This window comes from Gouania willdenowi, chromosome 2, assembly GCF_900634775.1.
Source record: "Gouania willdenowi chromosome 2, fGouWil2.1, whole genome shotgun sequence".
Taxonomy (NCBI): Eukaryota; Metazoa; Chordata; class Actinopteri; order Blenniiformes; family Gobiesocidae; genus Gouania; species Gouania willdenowi.
The window spans coordinates 13,487,592-13,513,329 of record NC_041045.1 but is presented as its reverse complement, the minus strand read 5'-3'; the positions used below and the strand labels follow the sequence as shown (position 1 = coordinate 13,513,329).

General features: G+C 40.6%; 1 protein-coding gene across 1 annotated transcript; it reads left to right on the top strand.

Annotated features, from left to right (window-relative positions):
* Positions 1 to 3,228: 3,228 nt before the first annotated feature.
* ihha (Indian hedgehog signaling molecule a) lies at positions 3,229 to 25,717 on the top strand. Its single transcript, XM_028468136.1, has 3 exons — positions 3,229 to 3,766; positions 18,181 to 18,442; positions 24,000 to 25,717. Exons 1-3 carry the CDS (start codon positions 3,467 to 3,469, stop codon positions 24,662 to 24,664), a joined length of 1,227 nt encoding a protein of 408 aa, XP_028323937.1. The 5' UTR covers positions 3,229 to 3,466; the 3' UTR covers positions 24,665 to 25,717.
* The last annotated feature ends 21 nt before the right edge of the window (positions 25,718 to 25,738 follow it).

The window sequence follows — 25,738 nt, the reverse complement described above, 5'->3', positions numbered from 1 at the left end:
GTTGTTTTGCTCAGTTTTTCAGCACTACCATGTTTAATGGCCTCCATTGTGTTAAACATGTTATCCTGATGCACAGTAGCATAGACACTATTTTATTAAAGCAGAGATGGGCAACCTTTATCACAGCGAGGCCACAAAAATGTGATTGTGTTTGATCTGAGAGTCACATGATCAACATAAATGTCAGCATTTAAAATGCTTGCGTTCGCTGGCGGCTGACTGGAGTCGACTCAAAGTCGAAGCGTGTTCCGCGACAACTTGGGCTCAGAGGCTCACTTGCGGGGGCCTTCGGTGTCGGTGGGATTTCTTTGGTGGTCAGTAGGCTCGGCTGGTGGTCCGACGTGGACTGTGCACTTGCATGCCCGATTGGTTGCCCTGGGTCAGCCTTCCCTCGGGCGGTGTCCTGTGGGGCTGCGCTCTGCTCCCCTGGTTGTTGTATGCGCTGCACAATGGTGGGGTGTGGGAGATGTAGGTCGTGGGCGAGGCGAGGTGGGTTGGACATCTACGCTCTTTGGGCACTCTCGGTGGGGGCCTAGCTGGTATTCCTGTGTCCAGGTGGACACATGAGTCATTTTTGTTTTTTGGTTTTGTATGTTCTGTTTTATTTTGTGTATTTTCCTGTGATTTAGTGTATTTTTCTATTATTTGAATATTTATGTCTGTATTAATGGGATCAAACACTAAAGATTATTTCTGATCCTGGTTTGAGCTTTTTGGTCAAAGCCAGTTGCAAATTCACTCAGACATTAAATGATTTAATGTTTGTCTTTTGGTCCTACACATGAAGTAGCTGTGAGCTATCAGTCCATAAACAAATGTTGGTCATTTGGTCTTATCAACGTTTTAAATAATAATAATAAAAGAAATGATATGCTCTTTTTATTGTTTACTGGATTTCTGTCTGACTGTTGAGCAGTACCCTGCACAGTTAACCAACTGTGCAGGGTACTGCTCGGTGGTTCCCAGGGCATACAATGAGCTGGTGGCGGTCAATAAGGCGACTGCTTTGCTCCTTCAGGGCCGGGTGAGATGTTGACTTAAGGTGTTGCGGTATCTGGGGAATGCCATTGAAGTGTGAGCTGAGAAGCCGCTGTTTGCCTCCAACGCGTCTGTGAGACAAACGCCACTGAAAAGCGGCTTTGTGTTGATGCTCAGTGCAGCGTGTGTGTGTCCATATCTGGGAAGAGTCTGCATTAATACTCTGACGTTGATGTGAGACGCCCTCCAAACCTCATGCTGGTTGTGCGTCGGTCCCAGTTTGACCTCCAGTTATGGAAACGATGAGCTCGAGGTCATGTGACTGCTAACAGTGAGAAGAAGAGCCAAGCTTTCAGTTTCAAAGTTATAGAAATAGTGATGCAACTACACCAGACATGGTGCATGTGGCCTGTTGGCCACATGCAGCCCACGGTCTAATTTTGTGTAGCCCCCAAAGTAAACACACTATGACCCTCAACCTTCTGTGAAAACAGGTGCAAATCTGAGTGCACATTTGGTCATTCGACAGGACCAACATGTGATTTATGATACATTCATAATTGACCAATCCCAGCGTACAAATGATCAGGTGTTGATAAATGTGGCAGCTGAATTTGATCGTCACTAACATGTTACGCCCTCCTGTTTCGGAGGCCCCGCCCACTGAGGTCAAACATGAAAAGAAACCTTTCCAAGGTGAAAATCAGCATCTTCACGTCTGAGGTGGAGCAAAACAAAGATGTGATTTTTGAAAGTGTGAAAACTGGAATTAAAGAGGTGCATTCAAACGCTCTGTAGAAGAGAATCAGCTACTGAGCAGGTGACGTCTGCCCCCCTGTGTGCGCTGAGAACAACTTCACAACAGAGAAACTGGAGACACACACGTAAAATATGACATTTATATCGACCTCAGTTTGCACACTTTAGGCAATAAATATCACATTAAAAAATATATATATATACGTTTGAAACCCTTTAAAATAATCCTTAAAAATTACTGAATATTGTTATTGTTAATTATGCCTTCATCACATTACTGATTACTGCAGCACTTTTCATTAACTATTTACATTTTAAAGCATGAATGATTATGTCCTCCATGCAGCCCCCAGTGATGTGCTGTATGGAGGAAATAGGACCCCATTCTCCAAGAAAGAGCATAGCAGTTCTGCATCGCGTGCGTGTGCGCGTGTACTGGGTGAATCTACTGCTACTGTCCTGCCCGCACAGTAGCAGGGTTTACCAGCGGAGTTATACAGTTTTCCATGTAATAACATGGGCTTTTTTTCATTCATTTTATTTAGTTTAATTAGTTTTAATAATCCATTTTGATCTGTTCTGAATGCGTGTCTGCTTATGATTAAATGACTGTTGATATTTTATTTTGAGACTCGTCACATTTTGCTGCTACACACTCAGGTTTGCGTACACGAGATCTGATCGTAGCGTACGCTCACGTCAAAATTGATAAATACCGACGCTTGCGTGAATTTGGACGAACGCACGTCGTATGCTCAGATCTGAACTTACAGACGGTTGATGAATGAGGGCCAATATGACTCCAAAAACACACAAAGTGTCAAAACAGATACGCAAAAACTAAAGCAATTCCTAAACGCACAGAATGGCATGAATATAATACACAAAATGACTCAAAAACACTCACAATGACAAAAGCAAATAATGACAACAGAAACAAACAAACTGTTGTTTCCTGTGTTAATGCTCAGATTGGTCATTGTTATAAATGCTCACAGTGCAGTGTTTATATGTGACCTTCAGATCAGATACAATCACATGTTTGTGGCCCCACCATGATAAAAGTTGCAGCTTTTACAATATGTGCCTTTTCAGGTGACGGATAAGAAAACATGATGTTTCTCTTCTCCTGAGAATAGAAATGTTTTATTCCCAATTCTAAATCATTGTGATTCATTAACTATTTAACAGCTTTGCAAAGAACAATTCAACAAAGCCATGAGGACAGGGTTATAATAAGCAAACACATATTTTGATTTACTAAGTTATGCACAAAGGAAAAAGAAAAGTTGAAAAATAAAACCAACTTGGAGCTCAGTCCTTAGTATTGGAGGATTGTGGGAAAGGATTCCATGTTTCTTGCTTCCCTAAGCATTTGTGACGTCACTGTGCAGCACTCACCTGCCCCCGACACAAGCGTGCGGGTCCGAAGGGCAGAGCCCCCCCCCCCCCCCCCCCCCCCGTGCATGCAGGAAGCAGGACTCTCCCACAGGGACGCATTGAGCGCTTTTTCTCACAGCTCTGACACTGAGAGCCGCTTTGAACGAGTCTGCCAAGACAAACGCTCTGCGCCTATATTTATGCCTCTGCGCGCACCCGCACTGGAGCGTAAAGGCGCACGGCTCTCCGCTTTTACGCACGGAGAATGAAGCCTGTCAGGAGCCCCGGGATGAGTCCCGGTCCGTTATCTCCGCTCTAATCGTCACCGGGCACCAGGTCCGACCACACGATGCTCCTACGGACGCTGGTGACGTGCCTGGCCGGGTGCGCCCTCCTCCTGTGCCCGGTGTGTGAGGGCTGCGGACCGGGCAGAGGCTACGGGAAGCGGCGCCCACCGCGTAAACTCGCCCCGCTCGCTTACAAGCAGTTCAGCCCCAACGTGGCGGAGAAGACGCTGGGAGCCAGCGGGAGGTACGAGGGGAAAATTACCCGCAACTCCGAGCGCTTCAAGGAGCTCACACCCAACTACAACCCCGACATCATCTTCAAGGATGAGGAGAACACGGGAGCTGACCGCATGATGACACAGGTGAGCGCGTGCTCTGGAAAAACCATCCACTTATTGGGTTTGATAGAACCAAGTCTGGCAAACACAGTTAATGAATTTAACCTTTTCTTAAGAAAACATTAATGTGAAGGAACAATTTGAATTTAGTCTGATGTGATAGTTTTGATATTAGTGTAAATATGTTTGAGTTATCTCATGAATATAATTCATCTGTCAAGACTTTAATTGGCTTGAGTCGGTGGTTATTCTCTGAGCGTGTAGGTTTGACGCTCTCCTGAAATCCATCAAATCAGATGGAATCCCCCAAGGCTCAGTTGTAGGTCCGATACTTTTCTATGTCTCCATATGGGAACGTGCGTGGCATATACTCGATGATTAACGGGGATCAGATTAGATCAATATTATCGATCCCTTTGAGAAACTGTAGTGGAAATGTGTGAAGCTGAAAAAGAAATCTTTAAAAATGTCAACAATTCAGAAGTCCAAGTTAATTAACAGTTGCACCCCCAGGAATAAGGCCCATTTTATTCTGAAGCATGATCCCTGTGTCCAACATGGGTTGTGTGCTCCATCGACATATAGGATCTTTAATATGAAACTTCAACTTGTAGTTTTTCTTTTTATATTTCAGCTCCATGCATTTCCATCGCACGCATATTGAAGCTATATTATTTAAGTAGAGGCAGACTGAATCTCCTATCTGAGGTTCACTGTGGGCAGCTCATGCGTAAAAGAGGGCAACACCGTCTAAAAATGTCACGGAAAAGCGGTGGCTCCTAATTAAAACACTATGTCCTCTGTTTTGACATCGTGTTTTGGGTGGAAAAAAACTGCCAGATGTCCTCTTTGGTCGGAGCCCGGGTCAGGCCGTGTTTACCGGCTCCGCAGTGCACACTGAACAGTCGCCTTTTGGACTGTCCGAGCCTTTTACGACACGGGCACTGATGTGGCCCCGACGGAATTTATTTGACTCCCAATTTGCCCGGGAATAAAGTATTTATATCTGACTGCGGTGGCTGCGGCTTCCTCCGAGCGGCCGCCTTTACGCACACACACGCACACAAACACGTGGGAGCGGGAGCGCGCACTGTCACCTCTGCGCGCACTAAGGATTGGTTGTAGTTTTTTAAATGTCTATACCTCGTTTTAAAGAAAGGCATGGAAAGGTGTTTGAAAAATAAATAATAAAAAAAAAAAAAAAAAAACATCACAACCACAAATGATTCTAAGATAACTCAATAAAGAGTGTTAAAGTGGTTTTCTTTTCTTTCTTTTTTTTTTTTTTTTTTTTTTTGGTTTGTTTTTGGCAGGATAAGAAAAACATAAAAAAAAGTTGTTGTTTTTTTGGTTTTTTTACAACTTCTTTTCCTTTTCCCACCTGAGATCTGCAGAAAAGCCCCTGCGCCCCCAAAAACATGCACCCCTCGTGATGTGCGTCTGCATGGTTTAATTGGAAATATAAAATAACTATGCAAATTTAAATGAATATTCTGTGCATTTGGAGGTTTTGAACGGAATTCGACGCGTGAAACCTCCCCAAAGTCTGAATGTGCGTGAGGGGAGCGCGTGCACAGTGTTTCCGCGGATCCTTAAAAGTCTTAAATTCATGAATCTAAAAACAAGGCCTCAATTGTCATAAATCAATTTTTCATAAAGCTTAAATTTGAACACATAATACGTATTATTTTATTATTGTAATTAGGCTCACATTTCAAAATAAATGTTAACATTCGTTTTAACAAAAAAAAACCAAAAAAAAAAAAAACATGTATAAACATTTGACAAAAAATTTGCTTGTCCAACAAAGATTTTTCTTATTTGTTTTTATTTTATTCATTTATATATATATATATATATATATATATATATATATATATATATATAGTAGATTTCTGGCTATTTTTGGAGTCATCTCAAATTTTTGGAGTGTTTTTATTAATTTAGTCTGGGGTTTTGTGTGTGTGTGTGTGTATTTTACTGTCATTTTGTGTATTTTTGTGTGTTAAATTTGGGGGCCGCCAGTTGCACGTCTGCACAAAACACTAGAAAGAAATTCCCCTAACCCATATATAACGGATCAACATGGCAATTTTCCCCTCAATTATGTTTGGTCTTCAATTTTATTTCAAATGGAAATTTGAAAAAAAAAAAAAAAAAAAGTGAATTTGATTTGACTAAAGCTGTGGGAACCCTGGTGCACCTCTCCGTCCGCCCCTGGAGGAAAACAGGACTTCCAGTTGCTGCATGAGGGACGCTCTCTGCGGCGCACAGGTCCAATGTTTGTGCAGCCAAAACCGCTCCTGCAGTGAGCCGCCGTCCTTCTACACACCTTGAAAGAAAAAACAACAAAATCCATCGTCTGATTTATGGAGTCCAGCTCGGTGCTGCGACCACAGAGAAAACACCAAAGTGCCCACCGTGAAAAGGCATCGTTGAGCTATTCTTATCACAACCAACATGGAAAGAGACATTTATAGGGTTTAATCCCCGTTTGCAGCCCTAATAGACCCAGGTACATTCACTGAGAGACGCTTTCAGGCCCATGGATTGATTTCACAAACTGCACCAAGTTCAGTTTAGATTCCCACTAATATATCTGTCACTCACAAGAAATAAAACCAACAAAAGTCACATCTGTTAATAATTTATACCCATTAGTCCTGAGCAGCCTGCATGATGGTTTCAACCAGTTCATAGAAATCCCTGAAGTCATAACCCCAACGTGAAACTGGAAAAACTGTGTCCTAGTGAGTGACTGGTTTGAAAAAGTTCATTTTATTCATTTAATGTTTAATGTTTTTAATGGTGCTCTTGTTACGTTTACCGAAGTACACATACGTAGCGTCTTTGGGTTAGGTATAGGTTGTAAACCCTATATCGCAACAAGTTTCGGGTTAGGGTTAGGTTTACGATTAGATTTGTCACGTGACCTAACCTGGCCAATGAGAGGCGCTGCGTACGGATAGAATGTCAGTATATCGATGCGGCAACCGTACGTAGCCACTGCCTAGGAGTGATCCTTTACTGCTGCTTCCGTGTCACACACAAGTACGGAAGCGGATTAGGGCCAGTTTTGATGAAGAAAATCATTTTGGTCAAATCAAGAATAAAGGCGGAATGTCAAGAGCAAAGTCAAAAAACGAGATTAAAGTCAAATTTACAAAATAAACTCAAAATACAAGAAGTCGAAAGAAGGTTTGCTAATAAAGTCAAGTCTACGGAAGCTGACGAGGGCCAATTCACCATATGACAACAAACAGGAGATCGTGGTCCTGTATCGATGAATGTGTTCAACACAATAAATAAATTCTTTCTCTTTTAGCTCTCTTTTTACACAGCATTCTAATGTCTTTAAGGACTTTGAACACATATTGCCAAAAACTTGTTTTGTTCAGAAGGAGGAGCTACGGAAACAGATTGGGGCCAGTTTGGATGGAGATTGTCATATATGGTGAATTGGTCTTAGTCAGCTTCTGTAGATTTGACTTTAATAACAAACCTTCAACTTTTATCAAGATATTGTATTTTGAGTTTATTTTCAAAATTTCGACTTCATCTGAACATTTCGACTTTATTCTTGGTTTGTCCGAAATTATTTTCTCCATCAAAGTTGGCCCTAATCCTCTTCCGTATCACACAGGAAGTCATGTATATGTGTAATCATATTGGATTGAGGTAATGCTGGAAAATGTAAACATTTACGCATCCTAAATTGTACAAACAAGGCAAAATTATTTGAAGTACATTTTTGAACAGTTAGAATGTCAGGAGTCTTTGGGCTCACAAGCGGCCCTTTCTCTGCATGTATATATACAAATGCTATTTCTACTACATTAAAAATATTATATCAAATAGAAATCATGTATTTAAATATATTTGTATTTTATTCAGCTCTACGATCCACTTTGCTCATGACAGCAGGATTAAAAAAATGATATATTTGATATTTAAAAATGTTTTTCAAAAACAAGTTCATGCACTGATAGGAGTATGTTTTAAAGAACTGGCCTGAATTGTGACTTGTTTTGTGTTTTATTTGCAGAGTTTGCACTGAAAGAAAAAATAAAAAGCAGTCACATATTTACATGTGTAATATTAAAATATAGGCAGTGGCTATTTGTACGCTTCCCTAATGCTGCGTTCACACCGAATGCGTCTTCTGCGGCACCAGACGCATCTGCCATACGAAACGTACCGCAGGGTCCGCAGAATCAAAAAATGTCCCCATTCGCTTCATACGCACGTCTGAAATGAAGCCCCGCCCACCAGCGACACATCCAACTCAGTGAGTTTCACAGCTTGCTGAAGCGAGGAGCTGTTCCTTTTTCTCCTCTCATAAACTTAAACCACCAGTGAAAAAAGCCGGTGTGATTAGCGGCTAATGCTATCCTAGCTCAGTGCTACAAGATAACTTTTACCTGCTACTACCACCTCCTCGCAGATTCTCCTCCACGCCAAATCCTTCCTAGTCCGGTTCCGGTTAAAAAGGCCGTGTCATACCACTTCCAGGTGGTCACACGCAGCTTCTACTCCATGGTTGAATGAGTGAACAGACCGCTGTCTGTGTTTAACGGCCTTATGCTACGTTCACACCAAACGCGGTTTCTGCGGCACAAGCGAACAGATTACATGCAAAGTCAATGGTTTAGACGCGCTGGGAGGCGAATTATTCGCCAGTGGGGCGGCGCGAACTGTTTCGCGCGTTGAACGCGAATGCTGCGGCAAGCGCGCTCCCGATTTTCGCGTTGTTCGCCGTTCGCTTGAGTTGAAAATATTGAACTCCAGCGGCAGTTTCGCGTGACGCGCAGGCGCGAAAGCCAATCAGAGTCCTTGTTGGCAATGACGTCAGGCAGGCAACACGGAAACCAGTATTTTCACCCGTTCAACCATTGAGGAGAAGCTAATGGTAGCGGTGTGTGACCACCGGGAGCTGTATGACACGGCCTGTTATTTTAACCGGGACCAGGACAAGGAAGGATTTGGTGTGGAGGAGAATCAGCGAGGAGGTGGAGCAGCAGGTAAATGTTCTCTCTGTAGTTTTCATCTTTGAAAGTCGGCAGTGAGTGAGGATAGCATTAGCTAATGATAGCATTAGCCGCTAACACCAGCTATTTTCACTTATGGGTTATGAGAGGAAAAAAAAGTCAGGAGAACCGTAGTGGGTCATCTGCAGGAACATCCAAACTGTGGAAATACCCTGTGGTCATGTCCTTCATCGACCTCTTTGTTTCACCGCGAGAGACAAGCAGCAACATGGGGTAGAGGGTTGAGGAAGACAGGACCACAGAGTATGGTCAACCATCAGAGACTGGAGGTTTGTTTATCAGTGCAGACATATAGAAATATATACCAGGTTAATATTCAGGCCTTTATGCATCACAGGGCTTCTTCTAGTGGGGGATCTAAATCTAGTATAGTGATTTAAAATCTATAGTAATGTGTTTCATATATTGTGTTTGCTGTCACTCAGAGGTAAACAATCAGATGAGTGATGGAGAAGGACAGGTCGGGGGAACAGATAGTGCTCAGGGAGCAGGAGATGATGGTGATGATGGTGATAATGATCCTGCAGAAACAAGTGCAGCCAAACCATCTGATATGAACATGACAGAAGTTGTTTTGCATTCTGTTATAAATAAAATGTATCTATAAATGCTTGGTATATCAGTGATGACAATGTTGATCATTACCTCATTTAATGTTTAATTAAAATATATCTATGATCTTATTTAAGTAACAGTGACTTGATAAGCTATTATATATATATATATATATATATATATATATATATATATATATATATATATATATATAATGTTTGTTTATTTTTAAGGAAAAACAGCAAAGAAGAGGCCCAGCCAAGGCTCTCCAAGAGAGGTGGAGCAGCTTATCCTACAGACCTTCAGGAGACCACCTCCTCACCACCAGCTCTGACTGAGGATGAGATGTTTTTCAGAGACCTGCTTCCTATCCTGCAAAAAGTGCCACCAGAATTTAGGGAACGTTAAATTTCAAAGTTTTAAACTTCTTGATTATCATCCGGTAACACTAAATTTGGAATATTTTAATTAGGTTTTGGATTGGGCTGGATGGGCGGCACTCTTTGCATGGCAGGAACCACATTGTGAATAGTTGTTTATACTAGTTTGTTTATTATGTAAGTATTATAATATTGAAGTAAATAGTTTGTTTAAAATTGAGGTATTATGTTAATGTACATGGTGTTCTTTCAGAATTGTTGATTAAAAACACATTTTAAAGTGTACTTTTGCTTTCTTTTTAATTTCTATCAATGCATCTTAACAGCAATGTGTACACCACATCAAGGTTATATATTTTGTTCATACAAGAATATATAGTTTCCTCATATTGATTCTCTGTGAGACCTTTAATGCCGTTAATTAATTTCAGAGGTGAGGTTTCTTGGATTATTTCTTTCTGGTTAAAAATGAAGCTGACAGACGTTTCTCTCCCCATTCTTCCATATTTATTATACACATGTTAATACAATAGGAAGTTTGCTCTATAGAGGTAGGTGGTTGGCTCTTAAAATAGTCGTTTTGGGTGTACTGGTGCAATATGTCTAGCCATGGAACGGCTCCTGCAGAGAAGTACGATGTGAAGACCTCTCGTCCATAGCTGTTAGCTGTGGTCCTGAAGGAGTCACCTGTGGCCAGATACCTGCACAGTGAACAACATAGAAAAGCTCAGATCATTGATAATCAGAAATATATATAATGTGGGTGTGTCTACGTGTGCATAAAAGGTGGAGAGATTAGAGAGAACAGGCCTTATCTGCCAGATGACAATAATTAACAGTAGTAAATAAATAATTATTTATTAATAAGAGTTAAAAACAATAAATATTAATGAAACAAGCCTCATCTTCCAGAATAGGTCTCCAGAGGACAAAAAATAACAATAGTAAATAATTTATTATAATGATTAACTTTTATTTTAGTTGTAATATATTTATGATAAAAAAACAATAATAAAGCAGGGATTAATATAGTATCTATCTTTATTGTGTATTTGAGAGATGTGTCTGATGAATCATGGCATCTTCGGTTGCTTATGAAACTTACCGGAGACAGACACACAGTCGTTCGGCTGCAGAGATGGAGCTCCGGTAGTTGGTATCCTGCAGGGACATCCGTGGGCCAATCCGACCCAGCAGGTCGTCGAATCGGGCGCTGGTCATCCACAGGTACCGCTGGAAGCAGTCATCATCCAGCTGTAGCTTCTGAAGCGGTCAGTGAAGCTCACCGAGTTGGATGTGGCGCTGGTTAACCTGGTGAAGCCAGGAAAGCCGACGTTCCTTCCGAGGTTAGGAGCAGTGAATTAACGGAGGTCCTCCATAGTTGATGGTGGAAACAAACAGAGCCTGGTTGTCGCCGTTTGGGAGTCTGGTGGGCGGAGCTTCGCTTCAGACGCGAATGAAGCGAATAGGGAAACATTTTTTGATCCCGCGAATCCTGCGGAAGGTTTCGCGCGACAGACGCGAACAGTCCCGCAGAAAACGCGTTTGGTGTGAACGTAGCATTATGCTACGTTCACACCAAACGCGGCTTCTGCGGCACAAGCGAACACATTACATGCAAAGTCAATGGTTTAGACGCGCTGGGAGGCGAATTATTCGCCGGTGGGGCGGCGCGAACTGTTTCGCGCGTTGAACGCGAATGCTGCGGCAAGCGCGCTCCCGATTTTCGCGTTGTTCGCCGTTCGCTTGAGTTGAAAATATTGAACTCCAGCGGCAGTTTCGCGTGACGCGCAGGCGCGAAAGCCAATCAGAGTCCTTGTTGGCAATGACGTCAGGCAGGCAACACGGAAACCAGTATTTTCACCCGTTCAACCATTGAGGAGAAGCTAATCGTAGCGGTGTGTGACCACCGGGAGCCTGTTATTTTAACCGGGACCAGGAAGGATTTGGCGTGGAGGAGAATCAGCGAGGAGGTGGAGCAGCAGGTAAATGTTCTCTCTGTAGTTTTCATCTTTGAAAATCGGCAGTGAGTGAGGATAGCATTAGCTAATGATAACATTAGCCGCTAACACCAGCTATTTTCACTTATGGGTTATGAGAGGAAAAAAAAGTCAGTAGAACCGTGGTGGGTCAGCTGCAGGAACATCTAAACGGTGGAAATACCCTGTGGTCATGTCCTTCATAGACCCCTTTGTTTCACCGCGAGAGACAAGCAGCAACATGGGGCAGAGGGTTGAGGAAGACAGGACCACAGAGTATGGTCAACCATCAGAGACTGGAGGTTTGTTATCAGTGCAGACATATAGAAATATATACCAGGTTAATATTCAGGCCTTTATGTATCACAGGGCTTCTTCTAGTGGGGGATCTAAATCTAGTATAGTGATTTAAAATGTATAGTAATGTGTTTCATATATTGTTTGCTGTCACTCAGAGGTAAACAATCAGATGAGTGATGGAGAAGGACAGGGAGGGGGAACAGATAGTGCTCAGGGAGCAGGAGAAGATGATGATGATGATAATGATGCTGCAGCAGCATCTCCTGCAGAAACAAGTGCAGCCAAACCATCTGATATGAACATGACAGAAGTTGTTTTGCATTCTGTTATAAATAAAATGTATCTATAAATGCTTGGTATATCAGCGATGACAATGTTGATCATTACCTCATTTAATGTTTAATTAAAATATATCTATGATCTTATTTAAGTAACAGTGACTTGATAAGCTATTTTATATGTATATATATAATGTTTGTTTATTTTTAAGGAAAAAGAGCACAGAAGAGGTCCAGCCAAGGCTCTCCAAGAGAGGTGGAGCAGCTTATCCTACAGACCTTCAGGAGACCACCTCCTCACCACCAGCTCTGACTGAGGATGAGATGTTTTTCAGAGACCTGCTTCCTATCCTGCAAAAAGTGCCACCAGAATTTATGGAACGTTAAATTTCAAAGTTTTAAACTTCTTGATTATCATCCGGTAACACTAAATTTGGAATATTTTAATTAGGTTTTGGATTGGGCTGGATGGGCGGCACTCTTTGCATGGCAGGAACCACATTGTGAATAGTTTTTTTATACTAGTTTGTTTATTATGTAAGTTTTATAATATTGAAGTAAACAGTTTGTTTAAAATTGAGGTATTATGTTAATGTACATGGTGTTCTTTCAGAATTGTTGATTAAAAACACATTTTAAAGTGTACTTTTGCTTTCTTTTTAATTTCTATCAATGCATCTTAACAGCTATGTGTACACCACATCAAGGTTATATATTTTGTTCATACAAGAATATATAGTTTCCTCATATTGATTCTGTGTGAGACTTTTAATGCCTTAAATTAATTTCAGAGGTGAGGTTTCTTGGATTATTTCTATCTGGTTAAAAATGAAGCTGACAGACGTTTCTCTCCCCATTCTTCCATATTTATTATACACATGTTAATACAGTAGGAAGTTTGCTCTTATAGAAGTATGTGGTTGGCTCTTTAAATAGTCGTTTTGGGTGTTCTGGTGGAATATGTCTAGCCATGGAACGGCTCCTGCAGAGAAGTACGATGTGAAGACCTCTCGTCCATAGCTGTTAGCTGTGGTCCTGAAGGAGTCACCTGTGGTCAGGTACCTGCACAGTGAACAACATAGAAAAGCTCAGATCATTGATAATCAGATATACCTGTATATAATGTGGGTGTGTACGTGTGCATAAAAGGTGGAGAGATTAGAAAGAACAGGCCTTATCTGCCAGATGACAATAATTAACAGTAGTAAATAAATAATGATTTATTAATAAGAGTTAAAAACAATAAATATTATTAATGAAACAAGCCTCATCTTCCAGAATAGATCTCCAGAGGACAAAAAATAACAATAGTAAATAATTTATTATAATGATTAACTTTTATTTTAGTTGTAATATATTTATGATAAAAAACAATAAAGCAGGGATTAATATAGTATCTATCTTTATTGTGTATTTGAGAGATGTGTCTGATGAATCATGGCATCTTCGGTTGCTTATGAAACTTACCGGAGACAGACAGACAGTCGTTCGGCTGCAGAGATGGAACTCCGGTAGTTGGTGTCCTGCCGGGACATCCGTGGGCCAATCCGACCCAGCAGGTCGTCGAATCGGGCGCTGGTCATCCACGGGTACCGCTGGAAGCAGTCATCATCCAGCTGTAGCTTCTGAAGCGGTCAGTGAAGCTCACCGAGTTGGATGTGGCGCTGGTTAACCTGGTGAAGCCAGGAAAGCCGACGTTCCTTCCGAGGTTAGGAGCAGTGAATTAACGGAGGTCCTCCATAGTTGATGGTGGAAACAAACAGAGCCTGGTTGTCGCCGTTTGGGAGTCTGGTGGGCGGAGCTTCGCTTCAGACGCGAATGAAGCGAATAGGGAAACATTTTTTGATCCCGCGAATCCTGCGGAAGGTTTCGCGCGACAGACGCGAACGGTCCCGCAGAAAACGCGTTTGGTGTGAACGTAGCATAACATCATCGTCAACAACGACTCTGATAAGCTTTCGTCATGCAAAACGGTCACAGGAGTTCAATATTTTCAACTCTTGCTAATGTGCGGATATGCGTAAAATTGGGAGCGCACTTGCACGGCCGACGCACTTGACGTGTGGATCGGACTGTACCGTACTGGAAAGATTTTGCATCTGGGTCGCATCTATCCATTGACTTTGTATGTACTGTAATCTGGACGTACGGACATTTCGTGACACATCCGGTGTGAACGCAGCATAACCCGTGTACTTTGGTAAACGGGTTACTTTGGTAAATTTTAGACACGTTCTAAAATTTTTAACACAAGTCGTATGGTCAGTTCACATTCACGTCCCAATCATAAAGATTGCAAGTGAAGGAAGTGACGTTGTCTACGCACATGCATTGAAAGCAGTTGGCCAATTGAGTCGCACATCCGCACTGGCTGCCATCTTGTTTCAGTGGTGCACGTACTTTTTAAACAACTTGCTAAATTTTCTACCGATTTTCAAACGGTTTAGTTTGTTATAAAGGTCAGAGGTGTCGTTATAACACTGCATTTATGGATAATTATTTTACATTTCCGGTCAATAGTTTTGCATAGGGCTGTACCGGTATATATTTTCGTTATATGAATTTTTAATATGTGATTACACAACTTTCGGAACGCTACGCTGCACCGCATTTCAGATCGGACCTTTTTCAACGTTGCACTTCAAAATAGGAAGGTAAACGGTAGCGCTCTGGTGTTAGTTGCGGTGCAAATCATACTTAATGGATAAGAAGGACACAATTGAAAGCTCTGGAGCTGCATGTGAGCACTCACAGACACAGAGGCACGGTTAGCTTAGCATGTCGGCAGTAATACACAAAAAAAGAGAGCAAAGGATTGCAATTTGTAATTCCTATAATGCGGAAATATGTCCTGGTGGAGCTGCAAACAAAACGCTACCTTATTCACCATCAGAAACCACTGAGTATCATTTAAAGCTAGAAATCAAGCTAATGCTAAAGCTAAGCTAGCGTAGCAAAGAGCCATTGGGCTGCTGTTGTAAACTTGTAATTACTCATTCAACAATATTCACTCATCATGACAGTAAAATAGACCATCCTAAGTCTATCTACTGCAGTAATTCTCTCTCAACCAATAGAAAATGCTGTGAACACCTGATTATGCATGAAAAAAAAAATACCGTCATATACCATGAAACCATTACAATTTTTAAAATACCTTGATATACATTTTTGGTCATACTGCCCAGCCCTAGGTTTGGATGACCTACCTATCTGAAGTCCCTATTAGACTTCAGATAGGTACAATTGATACACACACACACACACACACAAGTGATTTATGTCAAATCAATATATGAGCTCAGCGTACAGAATGGCAACAGGAGACATATGTATACTTTTATTATAGGAATATTACTACTATGATCAAATAATTTTAATTATTACATGTTTAGTTTAAACAGTAATAATTCAAAATATTGCATTATATTAGTAATATTTTGTAAATGTGACATAGGTACAAAATTTCCCTTTACATCAAGAAACGTTGCATGTGTAAATCCCTCTACAGAGAACTAGACTACTGTGGATTCATACACATGGAGGACAGAGATAAGAAATGACCCAAAAACATTGTGAAATCAATAATAATAAATATTTATTACATGATAAGGATTATCAATAACTAAATAATAATATAAAGTAATGGGAGTGTTTTGTAATAAGTATAAGGGAACCAAAAGTGTGGTGCAAAGGTCAGTCCTGTAAACCAAACAAAAACCAAAACACTGAGTCACAAAAGCAGCCCCATGCACAAACTAGGGGGGCATATACTGTACATACATAGAAGTATATAGATAGATAGACCTGGCAGCCTGTGTGTTTGGCAAACAAGAGTCCATTTCTGAAGTGCTCAATGCAGGGCATTGTCCTGTCATGAGCAGAAAAACCCTTCCTTCTTAGCGCAAGTTCCCACTTCCTCCTCCAATTTTTAAGGTTTTGGGAAACAATGTTAAAAACAATGAGCAATGTACCCAGATAAAAATATATATATTAGGGATGCACCGAATATTTGGTAACCGAATATATTCGGCCGAATATTGCAAAAAAAGCAACATTCCGCATTCGGTTTAGTGAGTTAAAAGCAAGGTCGAATAGTAGCGTGTGACGCAATCAGACAACGTGCAGTGATTTTGAGTCTGAAAAGTGTGTGCGCGTTGATGCGGAGCCGCACACAAACACAACCAGACTCATCTACTGCTCTCCGTCGTCCGTCACCGCGTAAAAGTTAGAAGCCGTCCAATTCCACAACCGAGTTCGTTGTTAGCCACGAATCCGTAAACATCCCCATCGTTTCCTCCTTACACTACACCGGGTCTCGCTGGTGTAGCACGTAGTGCTAACAGCTGATATGTGTAAACAATGGCAGTGGCTCCAAGCAGTGACTCCCAACACGCACGGCAGCAGAAAAGTAGTGCAGTTTGCATTTACATATATGGCAATAAAGAATAATAAATATTCTATATTAAACCGCAGTGTTTGTTATAGTTGGAGGCGTGTTAGGTGACATCACCTACCAACATGGGCAAAATCCAACTCGCCCTTTTAGAGCAAACTTTGTTTTTACAAAATGTGGAATAACAAGGAAGGGGGGAAACTTCCAGGGGCAAGATGGCCGGTGATGCCCGGGCAGAATCCGCCGTAAGGATTGATGGATATCAATGATCAGGCCCGTGAAAGGACTGGGCGCTGACATTGCATATTGATGACATCATGTGTATTTCCGGTTTCATGTCGTGTTTTACAGCCCGAGGCCGTTGAGTCAGATGACTTTTATTTTGAAGCCTGTGGCCGCGTCATTTGACGCCGTTTGTTTTGAGAAGTGACGTTGTTTCATCTGACATGAGTCCGTTTGGTCTGATAATTGACAGCTTTTCTTGATACCTGTGTGTTTTTAAAATATGCTTACTGTAGCATTTTAGAGTCACACTGAGTGAAACAAAAAAGGTGACTTCAAAAGTAAAGTCTAAATTTATGAGAAAAAACTTGTGATATGAGAATAAAGTCCTGCTGCCACAAGAAAAAACTACAACGAAAAAGTTGTCATTTTACAAGAAAAAAATGTAATAATTTGAGAATAAAGGTGGGCTGCACAATTCATCGAAATTTAATCGTGATCATGATTTTGGTTGCTACGATTAAATTAACCTGATTGTTGACTATTTGATTTTGATTTTGATTGTTTTTCTAGAATTTTTATTTAAAGCTTCATTTTGCACTGTAAATTGTTCATATATTGTTTAAAAAAATTTTTTTTTTTAAAAAGTAGTGCAAAAGAAATACAGATTTTTCCTTGATTGTATTCGTGATTACAATATTGATCAAAATAATCGTGATTATCATTTTGACCACAATTGTGCAGCCCTAGAACAAAGTCATACATTTAAGAAAATAAAACTGTCCAAATCTACAGATGCGGATCCACAGATCAGTTCCTGCATTAAAAAAAAAAATGACATCTGTGGATACTTTGTGAAATTGTACTTCACGATAGGTTTTAAAAATAATAACACAGATATAAACCTTATTCTCGAAGTAAACAAAAACAAACAAAAAAATCCTCAATGTGGCCCTAAAACGCCGTTGTATAGAACTATTTCAAACCAAAATAAATCGCTTCACAGGAAGGATCATATAATAAGTATAGGAATAAACCCTATCAAACGCTGTTTGTGTTACAATTAATTTCTCTTTTTTATGGATATTAAAACATGTCTTCCTGGATGTGAGAATGCACTGTTTGCATCAAAGCTGCTATTAAAACATTTGTTGATTACGTGAGTTTACACATGTGGACAATACTAAACAAATCCTTAAAACTCGAATTTTAAGGCGCTCTACCCACCCTGGGCAGATGGTTCGTAGAAAGGATCTCAGACGTGTTTGTCTCCACTGCAGCGCTGCAAGGACAAGCTGAACTCTCTGGCCATCTCGGTGATGAACCTGTGGCCCGGGGTCCGTCTGAGGGTCACCGAGGGCTGGGACGAGGACGGACACCACTCGGAGGAGTCGCTGCACTACGAGGGCCGGGCGGTGGACATCACCACTTCGGACCGAGACAGAAACAAGTACGCCATGCTGGCTCGGCTGGCTGTGGAGGCCGGCTTCGACTGGGTTTACTACGGGACCAAAGCTCACATCCACTGCAGCGTCAAGTCAGGTGAGGACCCAGCTGTAGGTGCATGTTCTCACCCTTCTTCCTCTGCCTAGGCCTGACAAAGGTGAGTCCTCACTTGATTTGAGCTTTTCTCACCTGTTTCCACCTTTCCTGGATTCTTCTCAGAAATATCAACAAGTTGTAAGTCAGAACTTTACATTCAGATGGTTTGCTCTGTGTGATCTTCATCTTCCTCTTCATTGATCTCTGTAACACTACATGGAAACATATTTTACATTCAGTTTTGTCTCAACTCAAACCTTTGAATGATTTCTCATCAAAAATTTTGAATCCTGTGTGAGAAGACAGTGAAACCTCCATTTATTCTCCAACAGACATTAATCTTGCCCTCCTCTCTTGTCCAGTTAACAAGAAAAGCCCAAAACAAGCCAAACATGAAAAATAAAAAGGGGAGGAAAGTGTAAGTGTAAGTGCCAACACTTACAGATGTCATGTTTAACTAAATGTACTAAAAATACATAAAAACCAATCTGTGCACTTCATCTATGGCAATCATGGGCAACTCGTACACAAAATGACTCCAAAAATCTACAAAAGAACAACAGAAATGACTCCAAAAACTCAAAACGACAACCCAAGCGCACACACACAATAATGACTCCAAAAACCACAGAAAAACACACAAAACAATAGTGATCGTGGACATGGTACCACGATCATTCACACTTTAGCGCCACCATGTGGAGCCCATTGAATCGGTTCATTGTGATTTTATCACTGACCATAATTAATCGATTCTTGAACATTTTTCAAATTGTAATAAAACCCAGATGATTCCTGCTAATTTGCTGTGATGTGTTACTCAAAAGTCAAATAATTCAACAGCTTAATGTAATGTCAATAATCAAAAATCGAAATTCTCATTTTGGGTTTTCATTTTTGACCGAGAATTAAAACCAGCAAGTTGTTGGTTTCATTCTCAGCTGCTTTCTGCGACGTCTGCAATCCACCACTTTTAGTCTCTGGCTGCACATCAAAGTGCTACAAGTGTGTGAGCATAAGACGTACTAATAACATATTAGTCATGAAACATTGAAACTAAAAGCAATTCACATTACTAAACAAGTATGGAAGCAGATTAGGGCCAATTTTGATGGAGAAAATAATTTTGTGCAAATCAAGAATAAAATCAAAATTTCAAAAATAAACTCAAAATACAATATCATGATAAAAGTTAAATCTACAGAAGCTGACTAGGGCCAATTCACCATATACAGTCTTCAAACTGGCCCTAAACTGTTTCCGTAGCTCCTCATTAGCCACAGACGGACTGAATGCTCCACCTCTTACAGTATAAACTTCACTGGTTTTTCCTTCTGAACAGATTACATTTTTGTCAATATCCCTTCCTAAGTCCTAACGTTGTGAAAGAATCTCTGTTATTAAACCCAACTTTGAAGTCTAGTTGAACGCATTCATCGATACACGGCCACGACCTGCTGTTTGTTGTCGTTTGGTGAATTGGCCCTCGTCAGCTTCTGTAGATTTGACTTCATTTTCAAACCTTTGACTTCATCATGACATTGTATTTTGAGTTCCTTTCCAAAATATCTCGTCATTATGCTTCAACTTTATTCCCGAAATATTGACTTTATTGTTGATTTGCCCAAAATTATTTTCTCCATCAAAATTCCTCTTCCATCAAACAAAATAAATGAATTTTTTCAAAAGAGTAAAACTTAGACCAAGTTGTAATTTGCTGTTGAAATTTAGTCTTTTGCCAAATATTGTTATTGTGTTTTAACGCATTTGTAGCGCCTCCGTAAACGCTGCGGATTCAGGAGCCTGAAAACGGTTAAATCTCAAAAAGCTTAAAATGTGCTTAAAGTCAGTCACACATGTTGGGCATTAGAGGTCGCACTGTATGACGGTAAATATGTGGCAAAATAGGGGCGCGTGAAGAATGCGATGTGAGAAATTGAAGGAAAATAATGCGAACGTGTATGTAAAAGGTAGTGGTTATTCGTACGGTTGACCTATCAACATACCAATTCTATCCGTATGCAGCGCCCCTCATTGGCCAGTTTAGGTCACGTGACTAAGACTAAACTTAACCGTAACCGTAAACCTAACCCTAACCCTAAAAATTAGGGATGTAACGATTCACTCAACTCCCGATACGATTCTCTCTTGATTTATTTTACAAAATGGGATTGTAGACAAAATTTTTTTGGGGGAAAAAAACTGTACTATTTTCCTTTTATTTTTCATTGTCAAAAGAATTCCTTGATAAACTATTCAAAACAATGCAATTTAACTAAAAATAAATCTTGAATGAAATAAATAAAGGAATAATACAAATGAAAATGAAGCCTATTAATTTAAATTCTGGTTCTATAATAAACAATGCAAAACTGCATAATAGTTAATTTTTCTTTTTAAAAGTGCAACTGAAAATGTATTTTGTGCCTTAACAATTGGACTTTAAAAAAAAAAAAAACCGTCATTGGTTTAAATCACAAATATGATTTACATCATATTTGTTTGGACCAGCAGAGGGCGCTGGTAACCCAGTGGTCGGTTGGCATGCTATGCTAGCAGACAGAGCTAATAGAAAAACGTGACTTTTACAGATATTCAAGTAATATTACAGATATTCTTTCGGTGCTAAAGGGGTAATGAATCATTTATTAACATATTTAAGAGTAGAAGGCAGCCAGAAAGAAAGTATTAGCAGACTCCGCCCGCCGCCTACACTTGTGGATAGCGCCCTCTGCTGGTTAAAAAAAGTACTGCGAATATCAACCGTGATACCTATGAATCGATTTTTAACTGCCTTACGATTAATCGCTACATCCCTACTAAAAATTGTTGCAATATAAAACGTACGTGTACGTGTACTACCAATAGCACCGGGGACAGTTTGTACGGCGAACTTGAAGGAAAAAAAGATGAAAGGCAGTGGGCTATCCGTACGGTTGCCGTATCAATATACCGACATTCTATCCTTACGTCAGTTTAGGTTTTTTGACTTGACTAAGACTAAACCTAACCGTAAATTTTTTTGCGAAATAACCCTAAGACGCTACATACGTATACTTCATTAATATATACCAATAGCACCGGGGGTTGTCCGTACAGCAACTGTACAAATAGACACTTTCTTTGTAAAAATGTTGTCCTGTGTAAAAAATCCACACACAGGAGGGCAGCATTTTCTTGCAAAATGTTTTGATTTACACGAGAAATTTAGTTTGTGCATCTGTGGCGTCAGATTGGAAGAGTTGTATCAACAGCGTTTTGGTTGTACACGATAATTGGCACGAGTAATAAGAAAAAACACCTGAGTAAATGTTGGATTACGAGTTTGCAGCTGTCATTTTATTTGTGTAAATATCAGTCTACACATTTGTGACTATTTTTTCCTGTGACTTGACAGTCAGATCACGCATGTGTGAATATTTTCTTTGGGTTTAAATTTGAAATCTACATCTTTTCCCATCATTTGTGATATGGAATTAATTCCACACGAGTGTGGATTTTTTTTTTATATACAAGTAAACATTTTTACATACAAGTTCTCACGTCAAGCTCTCCTATTTTACAACATATTTACCTTCATAGCGCTGACGTGCTGAAAGTAACACAGCCCTGCAGAAATACACACACACACACTGAGTGGGCGGTAACTGAGATTTCCTTTTTCTCTCTCCCCTTTCTTTCCTACTTCCTCTCCTTCCTCCTCCTCTTTTCTTCCTCCCAGATCGGGTAGCGAGAGCCCAGTCCTTGACTTGATCAGAAGGGCAACCAATCAAGTTGGTATCATTTAAATTGTTTTGTTTCCTCTTTTCTCTCTGTGGAACAACATGAAAGCAAACAGTTTGATCAAACTTCTAATGAACAAGGATCTATAGAGCCATTAAAACCACTCCATAATACACGCACCAGTGCATCAGCCACGTGGGAAGTCCATTTTAGAACCAATCCAAAATCTGTCATTTTTAACTGCTATGGCTAAAAATAGCAGTTACAGTTTTATGTCTTTGTTACAGACATAAAAGGAATAGATCTGGCCAAACTTGATCCAAATCCTCCACAAAGGGCACAAGCAGCTGTTTAACTGGAAAGATGAGAAACGTCGCTAAACTTCATTTAGTGTGTTTTAGTTGTTGTTCTCTGAATGTTTGGAGTCATATTGGCCCTCATTTATCAATCGTCCATACATGCAGATTTTAGCGTACGGCGTGCGTTTGGTATTTATCAATTTTGACGTGAGCGTACTCTACGATCAGATCTCACGTCAGGTCTGAGCTTGTGTACGCAAACCTGAGTGGGTTAAAACACAGCAAGCGTGAGTGAGACTGGAAATAATTCTTAAACAAACCTAAGCTGTCATTTAGACACACATTCAGAACAGATCAAAACAGATTATTAAAACTAAATAAAGCCCAAGTACTGAAAGTACTTTTTTGGTTTTCCTTTCACGGCAGAATACCGTATACTGTAACCCTGCAGCAGGAACACACACACACACACACACACACACATACGGGATGCAGCGCTGCTATGTTCTTGTCTTTCCTCCATACAGCACATCACTGGGGGCTGTACGGAGGAAATAGGACCCCATTCATGCTTTTAAATTGTTCCTTAAACTTTTACAAATGTGCTGCAGTATTTACAGCTGAATCAACTGAACATGCTTAACTGAACAACGTTAACATGCTTCTGCAGAGCTTGATGACAACACATTGGTTTCAACAAGGTGTGTTGGAGCAGAGATACATCTAAAAGTCTCAGGAATCCGGCCCTCAAGGATTCCTGAGACTTGAGGGCTAGCTCAGGCACCCCTGAGCTAGCACCTCAATGCTAAACATATAGCAGATAGCACCTCAATGCTAAACATGTAGCAGCTAGCACCTCAATGCTAAACATGTAGCAGCTAGCACCTCAATGCTAAACATGTAGCATTGACAGCTAGCTTAGACAGTGCTAGCTGCTACATGCTGCGAGCACGCAGTGTCTCCAATCCACACTGGATAAGATGACAGGGTTCAGAACCAAAATGAATGAGTCCTTCAGATAATAATAATACATATTATTATCTGAAGGAGAGAAAAAACAAGTTTGGTGTATAATAATTGTATTGGTCAGAAAAGTGTTCTTCTGTTTATGATGTGCTAACTTTATAGCACTACATCTGGACCTGATGTTTTATTTCATCTGTATTTCCTATTATTTGGAGATTGACTAAAGTACACATCAATAGTCTAAACTAAAGGTATCAGCAGCTCTTTATAGTCTCACATACGTATGTTAAGTCTGTTAAAAACAATAAATGACTTTGACACCTTGTATATCAATCTTTTTATCTACCGTGTCTATCATTTAAATGAAAATACCTCAAGTTGAGGGCATTTCTCAGCAAGTGTTAGGTGAGATTAAAAAGAGATTAATTAGATGAATTACAAAGGCATATTTAGTTAATCAATCTTTTTTTATCTCTTGACAGCACTATGCACACGTCATTATGGGTTGTTGTGTAGCATTAGGTTTAAGTTGGTCTATCTTTTTATTGTTTATCTCTTCCCGTCCACAGATCACTCCGTGGCAGCAAAGTCCGGAGGTTGTTTCCCGGGCGGAGCCTCCGTCATGGTGGAGGGCGGAGGACGAAAGCCCATCGTCGCCCTACGCCCCGGAGAGCGCGTCCTGGCTTGGTCGGATGGTGAGCCGGTGTTCAGTGAGGTCATGGCTTTCCTCGACCGAAACCCCCAGACCCTCAGACTCTTCCACACCCTGCACACAGACTCCGGAGCCCGGCTCTCCCTCACCGCAGCCCACCTCGTCTTTGTGGCAGAGAGGAACTGTTCTGAAGGGTCTGAGCCGGGTGACCTACGCGCAGTGTTTGCCAGTGACGCCCGGCCGGGTCAGTGCGTGCTGGTCACTGAGGGCGGCAAGGGGCAGTTGTCCCGCATCAGCAGGGTGAGCGTGGAGCCCAGCAGGGGGGTGTTTGCCCCGCTGACCTGGCAGGGCACGCTGGTGGTGGACGGTGTGCTGTCGTCCTGCTACGCCGTGTTGGACCAGCACAGCCTGGCTCACCGCGCCTTTGCCCCGCTAAGGCTGCTCCACAGGTGGGTCGGAGCAGTTGGCGGGGGGCACGGGAATGGGGTGCACTGGTACGCCCGGCTTTTACACTGGGTGGGCTCAAAGCTGCTGGACTCGGGGCGCTTCCACCCGCTGGACTTGGACTGGGACGTCAGGTGAGGAAAGGACTCCAAGACCGTAAAAACTCTTTAAGATCCTCATATTTCAAAGTTTAGGCCTACATCAGATGTTCTCAACTTTGTGGGAATTTTACTCAGGCTTAAAAAAACTTTAGATTTTAAAAGTGCAGTCCTACTTTCACTTTAAATATCAGAGCTCCATGAGTTGACATCATATCGTTCAGTAAAACCTACTAAAAGGGGGTTTTGGAAGTAAATTTTGTTACAGATGTAACAAATAGCTCTGTCACATCTGTATGTACACACCCACTCCCTCTTTTCACACTTACCTTTATAGAGTCTCTGGTAAGAGGGGAAAAGAGTCATTTTTAAGCTTTAATATGAATGAACTCCTGATTGAACATTTAAATTTGAACATTTTCCCTCATTTGTCCTGAAGCCAGAGAAGTTTTGAACCAAAGTGTTGCTGAGTTTGTAGTATTTATATGTAATTATTTGAATGATTTTGTGCAAAACATAGGTATTGAAAAGCCTAAAAATTCTTCTTTCTGAAGGTTTTTTTTTCTCAATGAATGTTTGGAAAGTCATTTTCAGGCATTTGTTTTTACACAAATGAAGTCAAAACAACAAATTCGGGTTAAAAGAACTTTGAAAAATCTATTTTTTAAAGGAAATACAACAAATGTTGGATAAAAGATGTTAAAATGATGTGATTGTAAAGGTGTGAGAAACAAACTGATCGCTGCATTTTCCAGACATTAGAAGAGATATAAGATTGTATTTAAGTATTATTTGTTTACAGGGGAAAAATGATAATATGTGAGAATTTTTCATGTGTGAAAAAACTTTAAAGAATTATTTTTGAAATTAAATTATGTGGAAATCAGTGGAGTGTCAGTGTTTTACTTTGGTGTTTATATTCAGTAAAGGTTATCAGTTGCACAATGAGTCACTTTTTAGAATTAAGTTGTGTTCAATTCTAGCATTATTGTATCGCTTTTTATTTAAAATGGATGAAAGTAAACTGCATTACGTCAACCGTAATTTTTGTTGTTATTCTTAAAAATATTTGTCAGTTTTTGAAAGTGTTTTCGCACTGTGACATGAGGCCATT